General features: G+C 36.1%; 2 protein-coding genes across 3 annotated transcripts in view; one reads left to right on the forward strand and one right to left on the reverse strand.

Moving 5' to 3' along the window:
• Positions 1-9,725, reverse strand: part of tbc1d32 (TBC1 domain family, member 32) — a 34,360-nt gene extending 24,635 nt beyond the window's left edge. The window contains exons 1-17 of one of the 2 annotated variants that reach the window (XM_026290653.1): positions 9,377-9,725; positions 8,652-8,885; positions 8,400-8,561; positions 7,265-7,442; positions 7,048-7,119; positions 6,818-6,943; positions 6,227-6,305; positions 6,014-6,117; positions 5,832-5,893; positions 5,587-5,737; positions 5,026-5,085; positions 4,590-4,692; positions 3,293-3,430; positions 3,103-3,192; positions 2,142-2,284; positions 1,275-1,402; positions 691-892 (exon numbers count right to left, since the gene is read on the reverse strand). In XM_026290653.1, the coding sequence (XP_026146438.1) occupies positions 691-892; positions 1,275-1,402; positions 2,142-2,284; positions 3,103-3,192; positions 3,293-3,430; positions 4,590-4,692; positions 5,026-5,085; positions 5,587-5,737; positions 5,832-5,893; positions 6,014-6,117; positions 6,227-6,305; positions 6,818-6,943; positions 7,048-7,119; positions 7,265-7,442; positions 8,400-8,561; positions 8,652-8,806 (1,953 nt within the window). In that variant the 5' untranslated portion in view covers positions 8,807-8,885; positions 9,377-9,725. The remainder of the gene's footprint in view (positions 1-690; positions 893-1,274; positions 1,403-2,141; positions 2,285-3,102; positions 3,193-3,292; positions 3,431-4,589; positions 4,693-5,025; positions 5,086-5,586; positions 5,738-5,831; positions 5,894-6,013; positions 6,118-6,226; positions 6,306-6,817; positions 6,944-7,047; positions 7,120-7,264; positions 7,443-8,399; positions 8,562-8,651; positions 8,886-9,376) is intronic. The other variant, XM_026290654.1, reaches the window with a different exon arrangement.
• A 44-nt stretch (positions 9,726-9,769) lies between these two features.
• Positions 9,770-12,084, forward strand: LOC113120689 (inactive hydroxysteroid dehydrogenase-like protein 1). The gene is made up of 4 exons (XM_026290655.1): positions 9,770-10,164; positions 10,292-10,737; positions 11,242-11,460; positions 11,543-12,084. Exons 1-4 carry the CDS (start codon positions 9,945-9,947, stop codon positions 11,612-11,614), a joined length of 957 nt encoding a protein of 318 aa, XP_026146440.1. The 5' UTR covers positions 9,770-9,944; the 3' UTR covers positions 11,615-12,084.
• The last annotated feature ends 409 nt before the right edge of the window (positions 12,085-12,493 follow it).

The raw sequence follows: 12,493 nt of genomic DNA on the forward strand, positions 1-12,493 counted from the left end.
ATTTCATATTCAAAAAGCATACATTCCATTTGTTAAAAGTGACAGTCACTTATAATGCTACAAAAGATTTCTATTTCAAATAAATGCTGTTATTTTGAACCATTTATTTGGTATTTATTTTTGATTCAACAAAAATACTAAGCACAACTGTTTTCAACACAATAATCACATCGGGTGATTGTTTTGATTCAATAAATGCAGCCTTGATGAACAAAGCAGACTTTTAAAATCATTTGAAAAAAAATCTTATGGAAATTTTGAACAGCAGTGCATTTGTCAGTATGAGACAGGGAGGGGTCAGATTCCCAGACAAAAATTCATCAGACAATTTAGTAGATGATGTGTTCCAGTCAGTGATAAGCATGACAACATCAAGGACAGATTACACAAGTTACTTTCCGGTTAAAGGATTGCTTTTTAAAGTCACCAAAAACTCTGTGCCACTGACCCCATAACATTCATACAACCACAGATCACCAAAAGACTAAATATGATTAAATTCTGACTTTTTTATAATCATTGACAGGATAACCGAACATCTGTAGGTTTAAAGCCCACAAGGGCATGACAGTCCACTCCATTTTAATTGAAAGGGTCTACCTCTGTTGTTATTGTATTGTAAGTCTGGAATGAACAGTCAACCAAAGAGTAAACTGAATAAGTGAGGCTGCTAGTGTGTATAAAGGTCACCGTTCTCCAGGCTTTAGCGATGCACTCATGCAGGCTGTATGGCCGTAGGACTTGCAGCCCCTCGCAGGTGTTGTACATCTGCCGACAGACAAAGATGAAGGCCCCGCTCACACCAGGAGGAATCTCCAGCTCGCTGAACACATGCAGCTCTTTTGCCAGCAGCCTCTGGGTAAACTGTACCACCACATGTGCTGCTGAAATACTGTGAAAATAACAAAATATTACAAAACAGTGATATAATACCATATTAAAAATACGTGGACCTCTGAATAGTTTTAAACTGCACTTTTAACTGCTGAAATTGTTTTTTCCAAATGAATTGTGGTACAACTGTATTCAATGATAACCTGGGCTATGCTATGCTATGCTATTCTATTCACATTTTGTTTCTTTTACAAAGTATGCTACAACTCATCTCACTGAAGACACAGGTGTCAAAGGTTCCCTTCTTTTATTAAGAAACTCATTCTTTCATCTATGCATGTTGATGATATATATGGCACAAGTGCCGACTAGTTCGAGGTGACACTAGCAGGAAGAAGAAATAATGAACGTAACCTGAGAGCAATATTAGATTTACTTACCTTTCACCCTCGGCCGAGACGAGATTTCTGTCATAAAGCAGGAGTGATAAACCTCGTTCGGTGCTAGCGATCCTCGCCAGCGTGTCTGCTATGTGAGTCAAGGCACTTTCTAGGGAATTTAATTTGGGCTGCAACAAAAGACAAATTGGAAATCCTGGGGGTGAACAGTATAATGCATATAAAAGGCTGCAGATGAGGTCTCTGATTAGATGTTATATGTAAGGTTACTCTTTTATTTCAAGATTTAAATTAACAGGCTTCTTCTGTAGTGCTATATCTAAAAAAAATAAAAAAATAAAAATGTATGTTTATGTTTTCCTTGAAGATACATCATGGAAATGGCATCAGCTCCTTTCTTATATGTGCTGTCACAAAGTTAGCATGGAATCGATCGTGTTATTTTACATTATATATAATAGATTGTTTTGTTCTATTTTTTAAATAAATTCAACAAGGATGCATTGAATTGATCTAATGTGATAATGAAGACTTCTTTCAACAACCAATAACAAAAAAATGTTATAGCTGCACTCTAATATGTATATACTGAATTAAATGTATATACTGTCTGGCTACACAGGAAATTGTTGTTTCAATGTTAAAATAGGTTAATAAAATCCAATGGAACTGATGTCATGTTAACAAATTCTTCCCATGTTAGTATTTCAATTGCTATAAAGTATTCAGCAACTTTTCTTTTTGCGGGAGTGTGAACTACAGTACTTGTGAAGACTGCGTTTTTCATGTCAATTCAATGACATTTTTTCATTATATAAAACTGTAGAGTAGGGCCTAGTTTAGAATGATTTCATAATCATGTCTAGACTCTTGATTACGTGCTGAAGGGAGTGTTCACGTTGTGCTGACCAGCTTTCCTTTGAGCAGGGAGATAACAGGAGCCAGGAGAGTTTCTATGACAGGGACCTGGTAGAGACACTCCACAGCACACTCAGTGCGGTCACACAGGGTCCTTAACACCTCCATCACAAGATTAGTGGGGGACAGGGAGTCTAGAGAATACACACAAACAAACACACACATACACACGTCTGTGAAAACTTGTTAGGAGCTTCAGGACACCTTGTTTGTTATCGGCCTTAAGTGTTACTGCAGAGCTCAGTTAATGAATGATTTAAAGTGCAGCACAAACTGCCCAATAAGAAAAAGAAATGGGAAAAAAAAAAAACATAGCCTCTCTCTAAAAAATTATGTGCTTCAATATGTGATTTGTGCTTAATGCTACATGGTTAAAGCCTGGTTCACCTGAAAATGAGAATTCTATCATCATATGCACCAAATTTGTAAGACTTTCTTTCCACTGTGGAACCCAAAATGAGAAATGCTGAATAATCTGAGGGTCAATGTTTTCGATGCAACTACAATAGATGGGGATTGAAGGTTTCAAACATTAAAAGGGACATGGATATTATTCAAAAAGTTCGTGTTCCATGCTATTCCATGCTAGACAGAAAGTCATATAGGTTTGGAATGACACAAGATTGAGTAAACGATGACAGATTAATATTTTTAACTAATTAATAATCAGTCCCACATAATAAAATGCTGTAACTAAGTTTTCTTGATAAGACTGAGTCATTTATTTTCCCAGAGAAGTGAGGGACATTAACCAGAAGAAGATATAATAAAAGTTTATCCTGGCACTAACAGTAATGTCACTATGAGATGGTTGATTTGACACACCCACATCAGCACTAACATCTACATAAAAAGTCATAAAGATCCCATGCTTAGACTTTAAGACACAGGCGTGGTTGATTCTGAGCTAGAGTCGATCAGAATTGATTTCTCTAGTATTCTTATAACGCACCTGCATGTGTCATCTCACCGCAGGATGGTTTTGGGTGTTGGTACATGATATTGATCAGAATCACAACCAAGTCGGTCAAAGTTACCGGATCTGAAACAGACAACAAATGTAGAGATAGTTTAGTGAGTCAGAGTTGTTCTTCTCAAACATTATCCACAATCTGAGTATGTTTCCTCCCCTCTGAACCTACCTCTCCGCTTCTTCACTTTAATGGGAAAAAGTTTCCTTCCATTAGTGTACATCACAAGCCTCCCGAGCACACACAGCGAGTGAATGAGGTAAACAAACTCCAGCTCTTTAGAAGTGTAGAGAGTTCTCCGAGCAGGGCCTGAGGGGCAAAACACAAGAACATCTCATTCGTAGAGCATGCTCTAAATGGATTCAGTCATTTGCATGTGACCTCCTGTTTCTAAATTAGCACTGAAATCTTAAAAAAAACCTGAGAGCAGAAAGGTTGAATATTTAAAAAGCATTAGAGAAGAAGTGGAGTGGTTAGGATTATTTTTCTGAATTCCATAATCAGAAGAAAGAAATTAAATACTGCTTCAAATTTATAAACCAATTAAATAATATTTTGTAAATAGAAAAGCATAAAGATAAATATTTTTAATTTAATTTTAAATAAAATAAAAAAATATTCTGAGTTTTTTAATGTAATTCTCATGACAAATTACAGTAAGTACATTTCCTCCAATGGCTCCCATAATGCAAAAAAGTTATTCTCCATACTGTAATTATGATTTTTGTGTATTGATAGATGATGGTATACCTCATTTGATTTATGCTGATTAAAATAAATAAACTGCAATCATCTAATCGGAATCCTCATTATGAGCAGAAGTAAATTTAAACAAGCAACATTAAAATGTCTGTACGTTAAACAACTGAGAATTTGTGAACGGAAATGTGCTGAATTGCAATGAAAATGATGGATTATCTTTTTTCCTTTTTTTAAATGTCATCTGTATGTTTCTATGATATTCACCAGTTAGATATTTTACAAGTGTTTTGACCTTTTAAAGATAAGGTAGATTGATTCCACTGAAATGTGACCTCTTTAATTTGTTGTAATACTATACGAGTAACCAAAGTGACTGTGAAACAAACATAAACTGACCCTGATTACAGAAACTAGATAAGCATCTTTTGAATACTGCTGATGTGTTATGAATGTTTTACAGCTGTGGGCGGTTTGAAAGTCTGATTGCTATGGCTGGTGAATACAGCAGAAGATCAAGTACATACTGTGTGCTTGCTTTGGTGATTTGTTTTTGTTTTTCATGCGAATCTTCCAACTACAATACAGAATCAGAATTCTCGTAAAGCTCTTCACTATCCACAAATTCTTGGAATTATCTCTGGCAATGATAATCTAGCTAGTTGACCATGAGAGGACAGTCTGTAGCAGCATACAGGGGAACATAAGCCATCTGTCAGATAAAGTATGAGACTCCATGTGCAGATTGTGGGTAAAAGTTCAGCCGTACCAATCTGCTGATGTTCAAGGCTGTGGATAATTTCCAAGGTTTCTTCTCTAACTGCATCACAGGAATCGAAGTAATAAATGCACTGCTGCAGAGCATTAACAATCTGGGGAAAAGGATCCATAAAATCCATTATTAATTACTTGAATACATTATATCATTAGCACTGAAAGAAAAACTGTCCATTTCACCAATTACATTTAAACTAATCTGAAATTTAAGCCAGTGAATGTTGATTATGTTCGGAATAGAAAATTATAATACGACAAAATAACTTATAATTTCTACAATGTAGAGAATGAATACTGTGCTATTGCATATTTTAGATGTACATCGTTAAAACATGCTCATAAAATCACGTGACAACAATGTAGTGTAATATTTTTTTATAGTCTACTATAGTTTTTACTGCATGGTATAACTACATGGTATAACTCACCAAAGTCTTGTATTTCCTCTCCAGAAGTCTTAAGACAACAGTTCTGCTGTAGTAGCCATGCTAGGAGACAATAATTTGACATCCGTTTTAACAGAATTACATACTGTATACATTATTTCACAGGAAACGTACCTAAACAACCTGAAAAAAGGTAAATTTACTTGAGAAGCAATTGAATTTCAGAGTAAACTGAACTGAAAGTTTTCCTGTTTTAAGTGTAAAAGACCTGTTCATACCAAGAACAATAAATAATACTCAAAGTTTAAAAAATCCAGACTAAACCGATAAAATTGTCAGGCAATAACGACCCTTACGTAATTTAAAACATTTACAGCATTTATATTAACAGAACATAAATTAATTTTGTGCTTACAATAATAAAAACATTATGACTAATGTAGTTATTGTTATAAGAAAAATCAACTCAAGATATATTCAAGGCATGTTCCTTTGTTTTAATGAAAAAAAGTAAAGTTAAAATTCAAAAATATTTATTTCGAAAATGGTATGTGCGTTTAGTTTTTTTGGTTTTGTTTATTCTTTGATAAAACCTTGGCTCACCATCCATTTCTTAAACCAGGTGGCTTTGATATCTAGCAGAGAGATTAAGTGTATAGGCTCTAGGGATTTTTCTGAGCCGGGGCTGCTCATGCCCTGTTCAGAATGCAGAGCGAGAAGAGAGAGGGTGTTCTCAATGATTTCCTCCATGTACCTAGAGCACAAGGGGAACAAAAATCATTTCTATTTAAGCCAATCTGACACAATAAAGACACAGCATACAATATTTGGGAAATGTGAACGCTCACTTCTCAGGATGGCGTATCCAAAATGTTGTCACCTCCTTCTGAAAGTCATTTATTAATCTCATCTAGAATGACCAGAAAGAAACTCATCTTTATACAAGCAAGCGAAACTTTATTCATATTTGTATCCAAGCTAGCTAAACTTTACTTCTCTTCATTCATAGGAGGAAGGAAATGTCACATACTTGTTTGAGGAGACGGGCCATATCTGGTCTGTTCGCATCAATACTTGTAGAGCCGCTGGGAAAACTCAACTTATGGTAGAGGAAATGAGCCTCCAAGCTTTTAGCTGAAGAGAGATGTTGACACCGTTGACACTGGCGGACTGACGTTCACATACTGTACATACTGAATATTAAAAGATACTTCATACTGCTAAAATAAGGTTAATCTATTACCTATGGTACTGTAGATATCCTTAGTCACATTTAATGGAGAAGAGGAAAATGTTTTTGCAAAAAACTGAAGGACTTTATCCTGTGAAAGCACAACATGTTAACAACAGTGTTATTTAGGACCATCCTGATAATATGTATTAATTCATATTCTGAATTCGTTTAGAAATACAGTTTAATTCTTAATGTGTTTCTATTTTTTTTTCTATATAGTTTATATTATTAATAAAATGTATATAGTATATATATTTCACTTAGTTTCAGTTACTGGAGTACACCAATTTAAACTAAGATAAAATGTTTAGGGTTTTTTAGTAAGTTTTATTTTACTTCATTTAATTATTTTATTTCAAGTAATGATTTTTTACATGTTTTTAGTTTTAGTTGATTATAACAACCCTGGTTCACAATACTTATATTAAAGTAATACTGTTAGTAGAATAGGTCATGGCCTCCCATTTTCACATGACACCTCTTCTCTGTCAACTGCTTGTAAATGTTGGCCCTTGTATTTCCACATTAAGCAGCTAAGGAAACTATTTTGTTGTTCAGGGTATGGCTAAGGTCAGTGCTTATTTAGCACTTATCTCTTACGCTGAGCTCAGGGTCAGGGTCAGTGAGTGCAGCAGAGAGATTTCGGCGCAGGCCAGTCCAGCTTTCACAGCTCAGGACATCAGAGGGAGGGGCATAGCACAAAGACTGCAAAGCTTCCAAGCGAACCTGCAATTAAACAGTCCAGGATGACCACATCACCTCTGAATCAGAATGACTGTTCTCTTTCTACAATTGAAACTATGGGAAGTGGGTGTGTCAATAGATTTCACCTCTCGTGGTCTACCGGGGTCAAGCTTCTCGGCGATGACTTGAAGTTGTTCATGCTTGATAAATGCATAGCTCTGCGTGTTGAAATCATTTAGTGATTAAGTTTATGGTATGAATGTACAGTCATAGAGTGAAAAAGGCGGAGATAATCACAATGATATGCTTGTCCAAGAAACAATAGAAGCCTCTGTAACATATCTGAACTTATATAACAACAACCTGATTGAATGAAGAGTCACTGTCAGAGCAGTTGTCAGTGTAATGACTGCTTGACTGCTCATGTTGGCTCTTCCTGTCCATTTCCTCTTTCTTCAGCTGATCTTCCTCAAATTTATTGATCAGTGATTCCACAACCACCATCATGGTCTGTTTCAAAGTCTGCATCATCTGTTTATACCTACAGATAAAAAAAAAAAAAAAAACACATACGATGTACTTAACTACCCATACTCGGAGATATCGCCGAAACAATAAAAACAGAAATCACTCCCATGAATCAGTCATAATACCATAATCAAGTTACGACAGTAACGGAATGCATTTACTTGAGTATTGTATTGTATTGTATTTTTATTTCTTTATTATAGGCTGAGTTTTATCCGATTTTGAATCCATTCAGCTGATCTCTGGGTCTGGCGGTAGTACTTCTTGCTTAGCATAGATCATTGAATCTGATTAGACCGTTAGCATCTAGCTCAAAAATGACCAAAGAGTTTCAATAGTTTTCCTATTTAAAACTTGACTCTTCTGTAGTTACATCATGTACTAACGCAGACTACCTTTTTTATATTATGTAAATGATTGGCGAGCACAAGAACAATTTTTTTTTTTCTTACCTACCCCTAACTTTATTGTACTTATATATATATATATATATATCCTCTTGTTGGCTCAGATTAATTTATGTAATTTGCAATGCTTTATGGGATCCATAGTTAATTTTATCCTATAAGACATTATTTACATAGTCTTGAGCCTGTTCTCTGTTTAAAATCAGTGACTGTAATGTTTATTTATTCGGAAGATGGCTAGTTTGATTCATGGCTTAGAATTTTTATTGAAAGAGCTTTGAAAATATTTATGGAGAAAATTATGTGAAATAATTTTTGCATCATGAAATGAGAAAGTGAAGTGTTTAATAAAACATCTTATTAGTTACATCGGGAAAACACATGGTACGTTGACTTTCATCACAGCATTACATCATTATTTTCATTTTCAAAAGATTCCTGACAATATTTACTTTCTCCGTTGCATTGGTTCAGATATGTTTGCATCATGCAGTGAGCAAACATCCACAAAAACATCTTATAAAAAATAAACACTTGGTAACCAGAGTCATAAAAACACATACTGTGCGGACTCCCTAGTCCTCTTCGTAACAGCGTGGACCAGGGTGTCCTGTCCCGGCCCAATAGCATGACCATCACCCCTGGTGAAATTCTCAGTCTCTTCTTCAATAACAGTTCCCAAACTGCTCTCTACATATGCCCGCAGGTACTTAACAAATTCATAGCTGGAAAACAGAGAGAGGTCATGAAAACAGATCAAACAAACAGTAATCACAATCAGGCTTAACATGTACTGGAAGAAAAAGGTCTCTCACTTATGAAAGTTCTTGTCAGTTTCCTCCAAATGAAGCAAAATCTCCTCCGCACATTCTACTGATGGTGCTCCTGAGATTCTATCTTTGACACTTTTCAGGAGCTCTCGCAGCAGGCTCTGGAGCTCCGCCTCATCCTCGCTGGAGAACTGAGACATCGCTTCTCAGGGGTGTGATCAGCTCTTCTCTACAGGGGGTCTCCTTGTGAAACAAGGTGCTAAGTAAGGTGTGCTTGACCTGTAGTAGCAATGGTGGGAAGTATAGACAATCTATGCGTTATATATTCCCACAAAGTTTAGATTCCTGGAATGATTTTGAAGGATTGTTTGCTGCTTTTCCTTTGGTATCGGACACATTCCATAATACAGTAAAATAAACAATACTTTTTAAAGATTAAATTAATATGTAGCTACAAATTGCATTTGTCTATAAAACTAATTTCAAACATGAAAGCCATTTCCAAATCTTAAGAAACATAGAATCATGTCTTGTGTGCTCAAATTTGATTGGTTTATCTACATACACAAGGCTACCTAATATCTCTAATAATATCAAACATGGATACACTGATAATAACATTTAGGCTACATCATATCCCATCCCATGTCATTAAATATCATGTAAGTACTTAAACTTGAGATGTTCAGAATTCAACTGTTGGTATTAAGCTTATATTTTCTCATAAAGAAATATAGATTACACATACAGCTCACAGTTTCAAACATTACCTGCAATAATTTCACATCATGTCCAAACAGCTGAGCTACGTCGCTTCCATAACATTAAAAATCTTTCATAATCAGTCGTTTCATAAAGCACGGCGCTGTGTATAAATCAGCTTAGCATCTGTTAGCACTACACGTTTCTATGGAAACAAGCCCAGCTGAGCTAAATCATCCGCATTAAAACACCCGTTATTTGCAAAACATTACCTTCACGGTGCAACCGTAAGAATATATCCGGTGTCTAAACGTTTACGTTAGCGAATACTGTAAAAATAAATAATATAAAACCGCAGAAATACGAATAAAGGTGATGTTTGCATTTGTGTGACGCTGACTGAAAACACCAGTGTTGGTCACGTGACGCGAGTGTATCACGTGACTTTTAAATGTTCCGGGTTTCCTGATTCACGTTGTGTGACAAATCCAAGGAGGAGAATCTGGTGAAATAGTACTCGTATTAACAAACGTACTCTAGCTAGTTGAGTGCAAACTAACTCGTTGAATTAAAAAGAATATTATTTTTCGTTGGCAACTCATATAGAGTAAATAATTGTAAGCATTTCAGCTTATAATGGCTGCTGTTGACAGCTTCCAGCTTTTGTATAGAGAAATTGCCAGATCGTGCAGTTGTTATGTGGAAACGCTGGCGCTCGTGGGTGCGTGTTACACAGCCAGCAAGGCTGTGATATTTATGAGGGACTGCTATAGTCTGATAAGGCTTCACTTTATTCCTCGTCTTGTCTCCCATAGAGATCTTAGTCAGCAGTATGGACAATGGGCTCTTATATGTGGTAGGTTTAAAAGCGAATAATCATCATGTTTGATTATCTAATTCATGCATTGAACTTTAGTGTTATAATACTGCATACTGATATTTACCAAACTTAAATTGACAAAAATGACCCCTTCTTCCAATAGGTGCTTCAGAGGCAATAGCAAAGGCATATGCGGAGGAACTGGCCAGGCATGGCATCTGTGTGATTCTGATCAGCAGTGACACCAGTAACTTAGCTGACACTGCCAAAGCCATTTCAGACACATACGGGGTAGAGGCCATTTTAATTGAAGCTGATTTCAGTCAGGGCCACTCAGCCTGCAAACCTATTAAAGATGCCATTAGCGGTAAAGATATTGGAGTTATTGTTAACAGTCTGGATGGATCTCTGGACCTCTCTCAAGGCTTTATGGACATATCTGAGTCTATGTTGTGGGACACTATCAATAGAAATATAGTAGCTGCCACTCTTGTCACCCGTATGGCACTGCCCAATATGGTGGAAAGGGGAAAAGGAGCAGTGGTCAACATTTCTGATGGGCGCTGCTTGTGTCTGACTTCCAGAAAGGCTGCTCTTTCTGCATCTACGGTCAGATCTTTACTCGTTTTCCTGCCATGACAATGTATTTTTGTAGACCAATCAGGAAGTGAGCATTACCATGGTTTTCTTGACAACACCCCAACAGGATTTTACAGGATTTTGGATTATTGCAGAAAATAAGCTCTGTGACTAAAAAAGTAATTCTCCATGTTTGGATAATCATGATAATCTTCACAAATGAACACAATAGAATTTAAACTACAGAACTACACCATGGTCACATGACTTTATCACATGACTTTAACAACAGCTCTTTTCTCTGAAAGTTTGAGTTGGAGTAGTTTATAGTGGGACTATTAACGCAGTGAGACTGTAAAAGTTGACTAGTGAGTAGATGAGTTTGGCATGATGACCTTTTACTTCAGGAATCAGGACAATGGAACCAGAGTTGTTGTTTTTTAGCCTACCAAAATGTCATCTCTGCAGCACTCTATATACTGTACACTGTTTTAATTTGTCTTATGATTCCCTCGCATTTTAAATCCCCCACAGGCTTTTCTTGATAACTTCAGTCGCTCTCTGCACTATGAATATGGCCATCGAGGAGTCTTTGTGCAGAGTTTGCTGCCTTTCAGAGTCTCATCTCAAGCATCTGAGGGTTACAGTCCTGTTGGCTGGCTGGAGCCGAGCCCACAAGTGTATGCCAGCCATGCTCTTTCAACTCTAGGCATCTCTCACCGAACCACGGGATACTGGCCTCACGCCATACAGGTAGTCAAGCAATCATTGTAGACAACTTTCTATATTATAAGGTATGTGTGTATTTAGTATTTCTGTGCTTTTCTTTGTCTAGTTTCGACTGGTGCAGTGCATGCCAGAGTGGGTATGGATGCTGGGATCACGCATATTCACGAGGGCCACCTAACAGGGATGTTTCCCCTCCATGTGAAAGACCAAGTTGATTTTGCAAAGTTGATTTTGACCAGACTCATAATAACATGAGTGATGAAAGGGTTGAAACTGAAAATCAACTACTCACCCAGTCCCTTTACCGCCTTATACTGAGTTCTGAGTGAAATGCCTCATTTTTTTCAGTATATTTGTTTGCACAAATATAAAAAAGTTGCTCGAGAGGTTGGAACGTGATAACAAATCTATAATGTTTATTTACTACTGTTTTTTTCTTTTTCTTTAATCCATTCTTTATTTATTTGCAAAGGTCAGATTCATATATTAAAAAAAGAAGTTTTAAATTAAATATTTATTTTAGATTCCAAGTGTTTTTGAGTGTACTGGCTATACTCAATACAGTAGATATTGAGTATATATTACTACAGTGTATCTAATTTCTTTGTTGCAGCTATGAAATTATCAATAAAAAGCTTGAATGTTTAAATTCTGATATCGTCTTCATTAACTGTAATGCAGTTTAAAACTACATGAAAGTGTTTTGCAATAGATCAAATCTATGTTGTAAAATTACTTCGTAATAGATAAAAGGTCCAAGATTTATATATGCTGTCAGCATGACAAGAGTTTATACAATCCATTGTATAAACTCCAGTCATGCTCACACAGCCAGTATTATCTTTGAAAGTGTAGAAAGTCTACTGCCAAGAACACGTAATGCACTTTACTCATGTAATATTAACATAGGTCAAGTAAAGTTCTATTGTTATTCTGCTATGAGTGGACATACAGTGGAATGAAATGTCTGACAGGACCATGGTTCTAGATTATTAAACACAAATATGAACATACAACAATAGAAGTAAGAAACTATTTTGAACCTATGCAGTACATA

This window comes from Carassius auratus, chromosome 20, assembly GCF_003368295.1.
Source record: "Carassius auratus strain Wakin chromosome 20, ASM336829v1, whole genome shotgun sequence".
Lineage (NCBI taxonomy): Eukaryota > Metazoa > Chordata > Actinopteri > Cypriniformes > Cyprinidae > Carassius > Carassius auratus.

Coding starts and splice junctions, on each gene's coding strand:
- LOC113120689 (XM_026290655.1), top strand. CDS start 9,945: ATGGCTGCTGTTGACAGCTTCCAGCTTTTGTATAGAGAAATTGCCAGA. Junction 10,165..10,291: donor ACAATGGGCTCTTATATGTG/GTAGGTTTAAAA, acceptor TTCTTCCAATAG/GTGCTTCAGAGGCAATAGCA. Junction 10,738..11,241: donor CTGCTCTTTCTGCATCTACG/GTCAGATCTTTA, acceptor AATCCCCCACAG/GCTTTTCTTGATAACTTCAG.